This window comes from Oncorhynchus clarkii, chromosome 7 (genome assembly GCF_045791955.1).
Source record: "Oncorhynchus clarkii lewisi isolate Uvic-CL-2024 chromosome 7, UVic_Ocla_1.0, whole genome shotgun sequence".
Classification (NCBI taxonomy): Eukaryota; Metazoa; Chordata; class Actinopteri; order Salmoniformes; family Salmonidae; genus Oncorhynchus; species Oncorhynchus clarkii.
Window position 1 is genome coordinate 11,845,872 of NC_092153.1, and position 14,591 is coordinate 11,860,462.

Here is a 14,591-nt window from a genome sequence, read left to right on the forward strand (position 1 = left end):
ATTTTCTTTTTGTACTGTTTTGGGAATGACCTCGCCAGGTTTCTGTCGGTCCCCCTCATAACAGCATCCCTTTCACTCCCTGTTTAGCCTGCCAATAACAGTGTAATAATAATATATGTGTGTGTGTTTTCACTACAGACGGTCGTGGTTATGGTGGACACCCCCTAAATGATCCTATATCTTCCAGTAGTCCCATCCACAGCCCAGACGGGTGAGTACTGTACTGTTCCTGGGGCACAGAGTTTGGAAACTCTTGAAATAAGAGAAATAAAGATAGTCCTAGGTTACAGCTCAGTGTTTCTCTCTCTCTGCAGCATGAGGATGACTTCCTCCATTCGGCTCCAGGCTGACTCCGGCTTCCCCTCCCACCCCTTGGAGAGTGCCCAGCACACCCCCGTTCCGTCCTACAGCCCCCACTCCCCTGAGGGATCCCAGGTCAGCGTCGTGGGCCCCCTCCACACCGTCCCCGGAAGCCCCAACACACTCCACCGCACGGTGGCCACCAACACCCCACCAAGCCCCGCCCTCCAGCGCCGCCTGGCCAACCAGGCCAGCCCGGGTCTGGCTCGTCACCCCACACCGCCCAATGGAAACAGGGTGCAAGTCCCCGGCAGCCCTGTGATCCCCTCAAGAGGCTCCAGAACCGCCGCCGTCCCTCCTAGCCCTTTGATGGGGCGCCACCCGATGGCCAGTGGCCACACTACGCCCGATGACAGACAGGGGGCACCACCCACGCCCTCCTTCCCAGTGTCGCCCCAGCCGATGCTTCCAGAGAAGAGGCGGATGCCCAGTGGAGAGAGGTCCAATGTGGGGCTGTCGTATGGGACTCTGGATGGGAAGACCACCATACCCACCTTTCCCAGTGGAGGCAGCACGCCCAGTGTGTCCACCTCTCACACCCTACCCGACCTCTCCAAATTCTCCATCTATGGTGAGAGAGGAGGTCCAATCCTAAATAGCATCTAGCCCTAGTCTCTGCCTAACTATTCAATCTATTCAGATCTAGCCAAGTGAGCGGTCATACTCAATCATGCACAGCAGAAACTGTACAGTCAATCAGTGCTTATTTTGATGGACGAAAGTCTCAGAATCATCCCTATTTCATTGCTTTCACCATTGTCACTACTTCTACAGACCAGAGTCCAGACATCAGGCTGAACGTGAAGTTTGTCCAGGACACGTCTAAGTTCTGGTACAAGCCAGACATCTCCAGAGAGCAGGCCATCAGTCTGCTGAGAGACAGGGAGCCAGGGGCCTTCGTCATCAGGGACAGCCACTCCTTCAGAGGGGCCTACGGCCTGGCCATGAAGGTGGCCTGCCCACCTCCCACCGCCCAGGCCAACAAGAAAGGTACAGTAGATCTTTAATCTTAGTCGCAGGTCTAGGATCAGATCACCCTAACCCAAATCCCAACCTTAATCATTAGGAGTGAAAGTGCAAAAACGGACCTTCGATCAGAGACCTTTGATTAAAGGATGTGTTTACTGTTTTGTTTTTTGGCAGTTGGTGACATCACGAGCGAGTTGGTGAGGCACTTCCTGATTGAGACGAGCCCCAGAGGCGTGCGTCTGAAGGGCTGTCCCAACGAACCCTACTTTGGTGAGTTCCAAACATGCATATTCAACAGAGAACTCATTCATTAGCCCTCCAGCAAGTAAGTACACTTGCTAATCATGTGTGTGTGCAGGATGTCTGTCTGCCCTGGTGTACCAACACTCGATGACTCCTCTGGCCCTGCCCTGCAAGCTGATGATCCCCAGCAAAGATCCCAATGAGGAGGCCCTGGAGCTGGACACTCCCACTGAGACAGTGGCTGAGCTGGTGAAACAAGGAGCAGGTGAGGACAAACTGCACCCTGCATTATTCAGCCCATTCTCTTTCAGTTGATCATCAATCCATTCCAAGCCTTCTATTACAACAGTAGATACGTATAACAACAAACGAATAATAATCGGACAAATTCTGTTTTACTTTTACCACTGTAGTACCTATGTAATTACTATGCAATTACACAAATACATAGTTTTCATGTACTACAGTGGTTTAGTTTCTCCTCTCATGCTCGGATACCCTGTTATGTTGCAGTAGCACAGCAACAAGTCCCCGAGGAGGCCCATGGTAAATACTGCACTGTGTTTTTTGGGTTCTATTTTGGCATTATTAACCCCCTTGTCCCCACACTCCCCGATCTGATATTTCAGCTCTGCATGGTCACCACAGAAGCTTCCCTCTCACTACCATGCCTGCCTTAGTCACACCTTTGCTTGTCATGGTTGTCACTCAAACGAGTGAAGTGTGTTTCTATAACGCTGTTCTTTAGGTCTTATGCAGGGCAGCTGTTGTGAGGTTTGAAACATTGTCTTCTGGATTGGACGTGTGTTCTGTTCTCTTTGGTAGAGATAGCATGGCACTACCTACCAACAAATGCATGGTTTGAGCATTCTGATCGGAGAAGAAAGGAAACATATGGAGCCACTAATATACAGCCAGCTGTTGCCTCGATCTGTTTCTCAACACTTATCCACAACATGTTCAAATGATTGCACTAATTGTTGGTAGTTGAACTCCTTCACTGCTTCATTTTCAACAGTGACTGATTTGCACCATTTTTTTTGTTCTCTCCCAGGATGCAATGTTCTTTACATCAGCTCTGTGGACATGGAGTCTCTGACCGGTCCTCAGGCCGTTGCCAAGGCAATCAGCGAAACGGTGGCCGTCAATCCGTTGCCCGTGGCAACAACCGTCCACTTCAAAGTGTCGTCGCAGGGCATCACCCTCACGGATAGCCAGAGGAAGTGAGTAGTAACCATGGAAACAGCACCCTACACCCATAGTCAGAGTCATAGAAATCTGCCAGTATTCAATCATTGATTCTGACTGATATACTAGCATGTCAAACTGTTTTACTTGTATTGAGCTAGCTTGGTGACAAACTGAGATTTCCAACACTAATTCTGAGTTTTCTCCTGCCCTAGGGTCTTCTTCCGAAGGCACTACCCAATCAACACTGTCACCTACTGCGACATTGACCCCCAGGACAGGAAGTAAGTGTTTGAGACCAGATCTTTCTGCTGTGCTAAAGTAGTGAAAATAGTGCAAATGTAGCCTACATAGGGAAGATTTGTTGATTGTTCCTCCAAAATTAATTTGTCACATGTCATCTTCACAGGTGGAGCAAGGAAGGAGGTGGAACGGCAAAGTAGGTCTCACAACTCAAATCACTCTATTATACATAGAATAGGTCATTAACTAGATGGGACAAATAAGTCCCATGGTCCACATAGGCCTATAAATAACTACATCAAATCATGAACCATCTCCTACATATTCAAACCAGGCTTTTATTTCTCTTTAAACTTCAGACTGTTTGGTTTCGTGGCACGTAAACAAGGAAGCACAACGGACAACGTCAGCCACCTGTTTGCCGAGTTGGACCCCGACCAGCCTGCTTCAGCCATCGTCAACTTCGTCTCCAAAGTCATGAGGCGATGAAACCAACGAACCCCTGGCAGTCATTTTTTTGGTCTTCCATTTTTTTTCATAATTTTGGATTGTGTTTCATTATTTTCTTCTGTTCTTTTTGTTGAGATATGTTCTCTTTGTTTTATTCTGCGAGATTTTATGTTCGAAGGACTTGGAGGTAATCCAAGATGGCGTCAGAGGAAGTTGTGGCTGGAGTGGTGACAGTGATAATGTGTCTCGAGCTGGTGGAGGAAGAAGGTGGAGGAGCTGTGTGCTAAACTAAGTATCAGTGGGAGAAAAGGACACTGACATTTATCAGGTTTTCGGTTTGATTTACCAAAGGTAGCACTCAGAACAAGTATGTCATTATTAGACGGTCAGTTTAAGGCGTTGTAGGTTTTCTCCGTTTTTCTTTTTTACAACGGGACTGTTGAAATGAAACAGACAAAAACAGAAAGAATGCTTTCTTCTTGAACTTTATTCTGTCTTCAGAAAAATAGTTTGCCTCAGTGGCTTCTTACTAAAGAATATTTAAGAAGACATTTTGCATGTTAGCTCGATCTTTAAGCTTGGTCCACTAAAGTCATTTGTGAACCCTCGAGTGGACATTTCCCAGGCCTGTTGTACGTTGTAAAGGGCTCAACAGCGAGAAAAATAAACTGTTCTCAACTTCACAGAGCAGATCAACCTTCTCATAAAACACATTGCTTATGTTAGGTCCAGACTTGACCAGTCGATCCTGGAGCGCACTGATTGATTTCAGATGTGGGAGATGGATTACTCTGGCCTGTGGAAAGGTAGCTGGTAAATCTACTGCTGTCACTCCTCCTGTCCACACGGTGGTGCCGATTATCCATGTTTGAACTCAATCCTGCTTGACTCAGACTTATCCTCACCTGTTGGCTGCTCACAGACACTGCTAATCAACACACTGGAAACAAACTCCAGGGACTGGTCTGAGCCCTGGGCCCTAGGCACTGTCCTGCATGTTTTAGTCCAACTGCACCCCCTCCCTCTAAACATCACCAAAACGGCCATTCTACGCTGTGTTCTATGAAGACTTTAACCCTAAGACAAGAAAACAGAGGTTGTTTGCCTTGTTAGAGACTGCATGATATTATAAACCATTTTTGGACTCTACTAAAGAGTCCTAAAAAGAAAAAAGAACATGTAGACAGCCTTTTGTTGAAGTAGTTACTCGATGGTGAGATGCGATATTTTTTAAAATCTTGCAGCAGGGTTTCACTGTATCAAGCAAGGTCGTCTTTAATTTTTAACCAAAAGGGAATTTATCCTCTCACCAGATCGCATCTACATACCTTTAGACAAACGTAGAGGTTGTCACACTGTGTGTAAATGCCTGCTTCTCAAACACACACCACTCACCCATCTTCCATAAGCTAAGGAAAAATGATACTGATATCAAATGTATATAGATATACTACTTTGAAAGGTGACATAGCTAAAAAAAAATATATTTATTTTTGTTGCTTTGTTCCTCCATGATAACTCATATATACATATATTGTACAGTCTACATAAAGAAGATTACCTTAAGGATTGAGAAAAAATACTTATTTTGGCTAATGATTTCAAAGTCGGGAGGTTTTGAAAGGCTTTTGGATATATATGGTGTACATTACTCAGTACATGTATGTTTGTTCTAGCTCGTCATGTTTCTTCTTCTTCGCGTTCTCAGAGATTGAGGTTAGGCATGTATGGGATGAAAGCATATGATTTTTACAGGAAAAATGCATGGACAAAACCATCTGGGTGGTAGACCAACATAATGTTCAAGTTTGTCTTAAACGCTGCCATAATACAGCGAATAATATCAGTTACCTGGCAGATGTTGTTGCCAGTTTTAGGGTCAGCTCTTGAATACGGATTTACCATATTATGAAAAGATGAAATGTTCTTTAAAAAAAAAAACGTTTTTATAAGGGAAGCATGAGGACATTTAATTTAGAAGCCGACCTTAAATGCAATATGTAAACAGCAATGTGCAACCCATCATACCGACATTATGATTTGCCAAAGATTCAAACACATCATTTCTATGGTGTCTACATGTTTGGCTTTTTTCCAAGGAAATTGTGTTGCTAAGCCGAATGAATTCATAAATGTTCCTTCTGTTGCCAGTAAATATGCAGACCCACATACCACTAACACCACCATTATATATGAACTTCTCTATTCTCTCTCTCGCCCTCTCCATTGCAACGGAATGGAGTTGAGACTATTGTTAACCCGTTTAGAAATACCAAGCACTTACCAATGGAATACCACAACCATACAACAGATGCAGAGATGCAAACAATTACTTATTATTCATTTCATGTGAATATCAGTGAAGGCAAAATGTTGTCTACAATTCTTCAAATCTCTTTTATTTGAGCTACTACGTCTAGCTATAGTCACCCCGATGTCCAAACTGTGGCCCTCTCACAAGTAACATAATTTATTTATTCTCCTTATTTATTCTTTATTTGCTGGTATGTTTTTTTTTTTTAAGTCCTCAACATTTCAAGCTACATGGCTGTCAGTCAGTGTTAACCAATGGAAATGGAATGTATTTGTGTGTGGAGGTGTGTGGAGGAGTTCAGTGTACAGACGGGACTTAAAGAGTGTGTGAATGTACTACTAAGGATGTACAGAAGGGACTTATGTTTTTTTTTTCTTCATTTGCATTATACTGTCATGGCTTACCTGTTCCTGAGGAGAAAAAACAACATTAAAGCAATACAAATCTGTTACAGTAAAACATAAGGTTGTTTGAGCGTTCATTTTCTCACTCATTGTGTGTAGTCATCTTAACTGTGTCTCATCGCTTATGACCATAGCGTTATGTTTTGAATTGTATGATCTTTATGGCTATGACTACCTAGGTGTGCGTTCATAAATTCACTCTGAGTGCGCTCTGGGCATTCGTAAATACAGAGCGTTGTCAGATTGTCCATTCATAAATTCTGAGTGTTTCGCTCTCGGAGTGTTTAGAGCGCACGCTGGACGCTCTGGCCGAGGAGTAGGGTTGATCCGAGAGCGCTCTGACCACACAACGGCAGTCAAGCACTCAGGCTCGCTGGCTAAAGTTAGCTAGCATGCTAGCTACTTCCAGGCATAAATGAGAGAACACCTCACTCTGACCATTTTTCTCACCCTAGCAAAGCTGGTTAGACTGTTCTCAAGTTACCCAGAGCGTTGGTGACTGTAACTGTGCTGCTGGCAACAATGAATTAAGCTTTTTTGCCGATGTTTACTGACACCAGTCATATTCAACAGGTGTTGAGCGTTCGTAAATTCATAAATTATTCTGCGCTTTCAGACAAGAGTGCTCTGAAATTCTGAGTAGATAGCCAGAGTGAATGTACGAACTCGCCCTAGATCAGTGCTCCAGTACTCCCGACAGTACAGATTGTTGTTGAGGCCCTGAACAAGCACACCTGATTCTACTTGTCAACTAATCATCAAGCCCTTGACAAGTTGAACCAGGTGTTTTTGTCCTGGTCTACAACAAAAAGTTGTGCTGTTGGGGGTACTGGAGGACCGGAGTTGGGAAACACTGATCTAGGCATTCTTATAAACACAGAGACCAATCCTCACTTGAGATCTGTCCACCACACTATTCTGACTTGCATTAATAATGTCTTGGTGTCAGTGGGAGATTTATCCAAACATTTTACTTACACATTTCAGTTCCAGGTTAGGATTCGGTCTAAAGAACTGATTGGTCAGAACCAGGCTTACTGTGTGAAAAGTTTGCCTGTGGTTCATTATTATAGCCACTCTGTGGCAGTATCTGTCCTTCACAACAGAGTAGGCTACTTTCCTGCATCAATTTATTGAACAGGTTATTAACAGTTTCTGAATGTGTATATAGTTCAAATAGCTAGTACAGCCTATGCAAATCAAATATTTTAGGAGGTATCCTCTAAGTATTTTGGCCTATATTGATTTAGTGTTTTGAAATGTGATCTCTGTAATCTAACAACTTCTGTTATGAATGAAGATGGCAAACCACTGAGTCTTTTTCCTAGAAAATATGTTTTTCCTCACTGTCAATCATCAACACTCTTGCCAGCTTTAAGCATGTTCTTCACTACATGCTATGTTGAGGTTAAACAACTGCATTCAACTGACAAACTCAAACACCATCAGAACATGTTGTGGCTGCTCATTAGGTGTTAGAGAGATTATGGGTGTGTATGAGACACGTTAAAGCAGCGTTTCTCCAAGAATCCCCACGTTTCCCTCATAGTGGTCAGGAGAACACACTGGGGTCTTCACTAGGGACTGTGCTACTGATGACTAACTCTGGTTTTGATTATTTGGGAGGTCAAAGGATCGCTTTAGATGGACCACAGCACAACAATCCTCAGGCACCACTGATTTAAGAGCAGCTTGAATTCAACCCATGAAGCCATCCCATTATTCAACGTGGGGGTCAAACCAAGCTTTTAAAGCGGAATGTAGGGACTTGGGAGGTCAACGTTTGGAAATCTGGCATGACCTTTAAAACAGGAAATGGATGTTTGGTAGTGGGAATAGGAAGTTGTGGGCAGAATGTCCTTCTGAGTATACCCGGTATGCACACACACTGAGGGTCATGGGATCTTACAGGGGGTTCTGGGCCAGGTGGTGACCATGGCGATAGTAAACATTTCACAATCTTGGGTCATGTGTAATCTCCAGGAAGTGATGCAATGGTTGCTATGTGGTCATTGGGGGCAAACATTTAGACACAAAAAGGCATTTCTGTAGCTGTTGACCTTAGGAGTGGAGAACTCATTTTCCAAAATGGTGCTCCAAATATGGGCATTGCTTTACCCACCACATAGCGTTATAGGCCTACCAACTCCAAAACAGTGGGTTCATATTCCTCACAAACCATGTTTGTCTACTCTATTGTCATCCCTATAGCAACCCTCTGTTGGCGATAGCCCTCATTCTGTGTTCAAAAAAAAATATCCCTTTGTTAATCTGAAGCTGTAAAAGCTGAGGTGACATCACAGACGTCAGTTGTGGGTTTAATGAAAACATTGTGCTGCCTGGCTCTGAACTAACATGTTACAGAAGTCAGAGAGCATCAGCTAGGAGCTGCAGGCAATGTTTCCAAACGTCAACATGGCACAAGAGAGATTTCGACAGACACGTCATGTGCCAATCTGAATTTGGCTTAAAACTCCCTCTTTTCCTTTCTCACAGACCCACTCTCTCTTTCTCGGTTCGCTGTTTATCTCTCTCACACATGCGTGCTTGTGTGTGCATGCGTGCGTGCGTGCTTCTGTGTGTATGTCTACGTGAGTGGATGTATTTTCTCAGGCCAGGCCAGCTGTATCCAGGTTAGGTTAAACTGTGCATGCAGAGCACTAAGCCCAGCTAGCATCATTGGCCTTTTTCCTACAGTGAGTGTGTAAATAGCCTTCTACCCACGTCAACGTCCACACACCAGTGGCACCATGTGGGGCTATAGTATTTACATTATGTGATGGAGTGGAGAGTACTGCACATGAAAACACTGCTATGGAACGTTAAGTATCCCCAGCTGGAAACTGGCACAAGTATAATGGCCTACCCCTCACCCATGTATTCTGTAAGGTCAAACAGATAGAAATGTAGCGAATAGAGCTAACACAATACCCTAAACTAACTGACTGACAATCATAGCTGTTCTACCCAATGCATTTCTATCTAAACGTTTGGTTATATTGCACCCTGATGTGTGGTGAGATCTCCTCTGGCACAAAATGGCCACCGTGTTTCTCCCAAATGGCTGCTACTCTTTGGTAGCAGATGAAAATGAGTGAAACATCTATTTTATGTTGTGCGAATGACTAAAATCATGAAAAAAAGTTTAATCTCATTGGAAATGTGTTTGGCCATGTGTGTCTGTGCACACAATTGTACAAAGGCAATTCAATTTGATGTCACTCAATTTTACAGCTGACATTTGATACAGTAAAACGGTCCATAGACTTTAACGCATGGACCACAACTCTTTCCCTGCCCTTGGCCTTTACATAAGTGTGTATCACAGTAGACATCCTAACAACCAATAAAAGCGATATCATTGACTGGGCCATCATTTTACACCATAGCAGACAGTGCTCAATACAGAAATATGTAAACTAACGCCATGGATGACGTAGGGCCCTATCCCCTTTAACTAGCTGTGTATTTAGCATCGCTCAGGGCCTCAGGCTGATGCATTTATTGGCTGTTGGGGAGAGACTGGGCTGCGTACGCCAATACATTGGGCCGCGTGTGTCATGAATCCACTGGCTACAGCGGCGAGAGCTTGTCCTCATGTGGTAAATATGCGCTGACTGAGATTCATACCATGCAGGCTGATGCATTCCATCTAGAGGAGTTGCACAAGGAGAGTACGACCTGACTCCATTTCGGGCCGCTTTGGTGTTTACTGATCTGACCGGGACTGGATAGGTGCAAAGCAATATGGCTGACACTCCATTTGGACCTACAGGTTTTGTGGAGCTTCTGAAAGGCTGGCTGGACCAGCACGGGAGAGTTGAACAGAGGCAGCTGCTGTCAGTCTGTACGTGTTTCCCTCTTTCTCCGAGTTGTAAAAGCAAGCAGAGCAGAAACTGGCTACTCTTTAGTTGACTGATGTAGCTGGCAAGGTAACTGCTGTTTAACTTCAAATAAACTAAACTACTGTATTTCCAATGCTGAGCTAGTAGTGTAACTGACATGATACATGAGGTGAATGAATTAGCCAGCTTGTAGCTACCACATGCCAGTTCAGCTCAAGCCTGTAGCTATGTGTTAGATAGTAATAATAGCCTCCTCATATAACTATCTAACAGCTGTTGTTTGTATGTGTAATGATGTGCGCTGAGAGTCGGAAGCCAGTTCAGGGAGTGAGTGTTTTAATAAATAAACGCAACATAATACAAAACAAGAAACACGAACAACGCACAAACAAGAAACAGAAACAGCAACAATGACGACTGAGGAAGAAACCAAAGGGAGTGACGTATAAAGGGCAGGTAATTTTTTATTTATTTTTATTTATTTTTATTTCACCTTTATTTAACCAGGTAGGCAAGTTGAGAACAAGTTCTCATTTACAATTGCGACCTGGCCAAGATAAAGCAAAGCAGTTCGACACATACAACGACACAGAGTTACACATGGAGTAAAACAAACATACAGTCAATAATACAGTATAAACAAGTTTATATACGATGTGAGCAAATGAGGTGAGATAAGGGAGGTAAAGGCAAAAAAAGGCCATGGTGGCAAAGTAAATACAATATAGCAAGTAAAACACTGGAATGGTAGATTTGCAATGGAAGAATGTGCAAAGTAGAAATAAAAATAATGGGGTGCAAAGGAGCAAAATAAGTAAATTAATTAAATACAGTAGGGAAAGAGGTAGTTGTTTAGGCTAAATTATAGGTGGGCTATGTACAGGTGCAGTAATCTGTGAGCTGCTCTGACAGTTGGTGCTTAAAGATAGTGAGGGAGATAAGTGTTTCCAGTTTCAGAGATTTTTGTAGTTCGTTCCAGTCATTGGCAGCAGAGAACTGGAAGGAGAGGCGGCCAAAGAAATAATTGTTTTTTGGGGTGACTAGAGAGATATACCTGCTGGAGCGTGTGCTACAGGTGGGAGATGCTATGGTGACCAGCGAGCTGAGATAAGGGGGGACTTTACCTAGCAGGGTCTTGTAGATGACATGGAGCCAGTGAGTTTGGCGACGAGTATGAAGTGGGGCCAGCCAACGAGAGCGTACAGGTCGCAATGGTGGGTAGTATATGGGGCTTTGGTGACAAAACAGATTGCACTGTGATAGACTGCATCCAATTTGTTGAGTAGGGTATTGGAGGCTATTTTGTAAATGACATCGCCAAAGTCGAGGATCGGTAGGATGGTCAGTTTTACAAGGGTAATCAAGGAGATGATGGAGTCCAGGTGAGTGTCATTATGTGTGTAACACTGGTGACAGGTGTGCGCCCTAACGAGCAGCTTGGTGACCTAGAGGCCGGAGAGGGAGCACACGTGACAGTACCCCCTCCCCGACTCCAACCAAGATGACAATCCCAGGGATCAGGAGCAGACCGGTCACCTCTGCTAAGGCGCGGGAACCTGTCCCATTTAAACAGAAGTACAGTGCATTCAGAAAATATTCAGATCCCTTGACTTATCCACATTTTGTTACGTTGCAGCCTTATTCTGAAAATAATTAAATATAACATGTTCCTCATCAATCTACACACAATACCCCATAATGACGAAGCGAAAATAGGTTTTTAGACATTTTTGCAAATGCATTCAAAATAAAACACAGAAAAAAGGTATTTACAAAAGTATTCAGACCCTTTGCTATGAGACTCGAAATTGAGCTCAGGTGCAACCTGTTTCCATTGATCATCCTTTTTGATTGGAGTCCACCTGTGGTAAATTAAATTGATTGGACATGATTTGGAAAGGGACACACCTGTCTATATAAGGTCCCACCGTTGACAGTGCATATCAGAGTAAAAACCAAGCCATGAGGTCCGAGACAAGATTTTGTGGAAGCACAGATCTGGGGAAGGGTACCAAAATATTTCTGCAGCATTGAAGGTCCCCAAGAAGACAGTGGCTTCCATCATTCTTAAATTGAAGAAGTTAGGTCAGGGAGGTGACCAAGACGCCGATGGTCACTCTGATAGAGATCCTTAGTTCTTCTGTGGAGATGGGAGAAACTTCCAGAAGGACAACCATCTAAGCAGCACTCCACCAATCAGGCCTTTATGGTAGAGTCGCCAGACGGAAGCCACTCCTCAGTAAAAGCCACATGACAGCCCGCTTGGAGTTTGCCAAGGACTCTCAGGCCATTAGAAACAAGATTATCTGGTCTGATGAAACCAAAAATTGAACTTTTTGGCCTGAATGCCCTACTGTGAAGCGTGGTGGTGGCAGCATTATGCTGTGGGGATGTTTTACAGAGGCAGGGGCTGGGAGATTAGTTAGGATCAAGGGATCAAAGATGCAATGCACTGTAAATTACCTTAGCTAGCTTTCGACCGGTTGATGTACTGTTAATAAAGACAATCGAAACTATTTTTTAAAGTTGTTAGATTTGTTAGGCTACTGGTTAAAGGTGCAACTCAATATTGACTGATCTGGTTCAGTCTTATCAATCACTAAACATATTTAACAATGATCCCTTACTTAGCTTGATGACTGGGGACATTTTTGCTTACTATTTGTTGTTCTAAATAGAGACGGTTAGAATGGCCATGAGTCATATTGGATTGTGTAGAAATGCAGGAAATTAGCTTTAGATGCCCCCAAAAAGTATTGGGGAGAACCATCCAGACCCCACGTCAGGTTATGTCCCCCACACTTCTAAAACCAAAGTTGTGCAGCTGGATCAGGTGTGTATTCATTCCACCAATTCTGTTGAAAAACCTTTCTTAAACAGAAACAAATGGAACAAAATGGAGATAAACACACCTGAATTTGTTCAATAGAAACTCATGTTTGCAACTGTCAGACTAATGATTACACCATATATCAGCTAAATGCAGACAAGAGTGTGCAAAGCACCTCAAATTCTTCTCTCGACCTGTGTGCACCTACGTTGTAAACTTGTATTCATAGGCTAGGTTGTAGCAACCTCATGATGGGTGCGAGGAAAATGTGAGTATCATGTAGTAGCCTAAACCTATCAATGTTACATTGAACTGGGTGAATGGAAAATTAATGACAGTCATCCAATATGCTGTAATAGAAATAAGGCCATGCTAATTAAAAAAAATGTGCGTCTTCCCTCATCTTAAACTGCACAGATCGCCACTGGTGTGCACTGGTGTGCACTGGTGTGTATTATGTACAAAACAAAAATATAAACGCAACATGTAAAATTGTCCATATGCACAAAAAGCTTATTTCTCAAAAATGTTAGGCACAAGTTTGTTTGCATCGCTGTTAGTGAGCATTTCTCCTTTGCCAAGATAATCCATCCACCTGACAGGTGTGGCATATCGAGAAGCTGCTTAAACAGCATGATCATTACACAGGAGCACCTTGTGCTGGGGATAATAAAAGGCCACTTAAAAATTTGCACACAACACAATGCCACAGATGTATGAAGTTTTGAGGGAGCGGGCAATTGGCATGCTGACTGGAATGTCCACCAGAGCTTTTGCCAGAGAATTGAATGTTAATTTCTCTACCATAAGCCAATGTCGTTTTAGAGAATTTGGCAGTATGTCCAACCGGCCTCACAACTGCAGACCACGTGTAACCACGCCAGCCCAGGACCTCCCCATCTGGCTTCTTCACCTGGGGATTGTCTGAGACCAGCCACCCGGACAGTTGATGAAACTGAGGAGTATTTCTGTCTGTATTAAAGCCCTTTTGTGGGGAAAAACTCATTCTGCCGCCCTATTCCCTAGGCAGGGTAGCCTAGTGGTTAGAGCATTGGACTAGTAACCGGAAGGTTGCAAAGTACAAATCTGTTGTTCTGCCCCTGAACAGGCAGTTAACCCACTGTTCCTAGGCCGCCATTGAAAATAAGAATTTGTTCTTAACTGACTTGTTTAGTTAAAAAAATGTTGCATGTTAGGTTTATATTTTGTTCAGTGTAAATACCAGTTAGTGGTAAAAAACAAACACCTCTAGAGTAGAGTAGAGTAGAGTAGAGTAGAGTAGAGTAGAGCAGAGCAGAGCAGAGTAGACTGCTGCCTAACCCCCGCTGAGGGCGAAGCTGCAGTTACCATTAGCTTAGACCTTCACTTATTACGAAAATAATTGAGGGATGCCTTCGACATTCCATGTGGCTTAAGTTGTCAAACAGATATATTTTATATGAGTATCGCGTGTGTGTGTGTGTGTGTGTGTGTGTGTGTGTGTGTGTGTGTGTGTGTGTGTGTGTGTGTGCGTGTGTGTGTGCGCCTGCATGCATACGTGTGTGTGTGTGTGAGTGCGAGTGCGTGTGCCTGTGTGTGTGTGTGTGTGTGTGTGTGTGCATACGTGTGTGTGTGTGTGTGTGCATACGTGCGTGCGTGCGTACGCGTGCCTGCGTGCGTGCGTGCGCGTGCCTGCGTGCGTGCGTGCGTGCGTGCGTGTGTGCATTCCATTGAAGTGCATCAGTTTTATATGTATGACCTAGCAG

General features: G+C 43.9%; 1 protein-coding gene across 5 annotated transcripts in view; it reads left to right on the plus strand.

Annotated features, from left to right (window-relative positions):
* Nucleotides 1–6,226, plus strand: part of LOC139412871 (tensin-1-like) — a 192,228-nt gene extending 186,002 nt beyond the window's left edge. For all 5 annotated transcript variants that reach the window (XM_071159660.1, XM_071159664.1, XM_071159662.1 and 2 more), the window contains 10 exons: nucleotides 139–211; nucleotides 315–931; nucleotides 1,135–1,350; nucleotides 1,504–1,599; nucleotides 1,688–1,837; nucleotides 2,086–2,118; nucleotides 2,627–2,795; nucleotides 2,976–3,044; nucleotides 3,170–3,199; nucleotides 3,363–6,226. In XM_071159660.1, the coding sequence (XP_071015761.1) occupies nucleotides 139–211; nucleotides 315–931; nucleotides 1,135–1,350; nucleotides 1,504–1,599; nucleotides 1,688–1,837; nucleotides 2,086–2,118; nucleotides 2,627–2,795; nucleotides 2,976–3,044; nucleotides 3,170–3,199; nucleotides 3,363–3,492 (1,583 nt within the window). In that variant the 3' untranslated portion in view covers nucleotides 3,493–6,226. The remainder of the gene's footprint in view (nucleotides 1–138; nucleotides 212–314; nucleotides 932–1,134; nucleotides 1,351–1,503; nucleotides 1,600–1,687; nucleotides 1,838–2,085; nucleotides 2,119–2,626; nucleotides 2,796–2,975; nucleotides 3,045–3,169; nucleotides 3,200–3,362) is intronic.
* The last annotated feature ends 8,365 nt before the right edge of the window (nucleotides 6,227–14,591 follow it).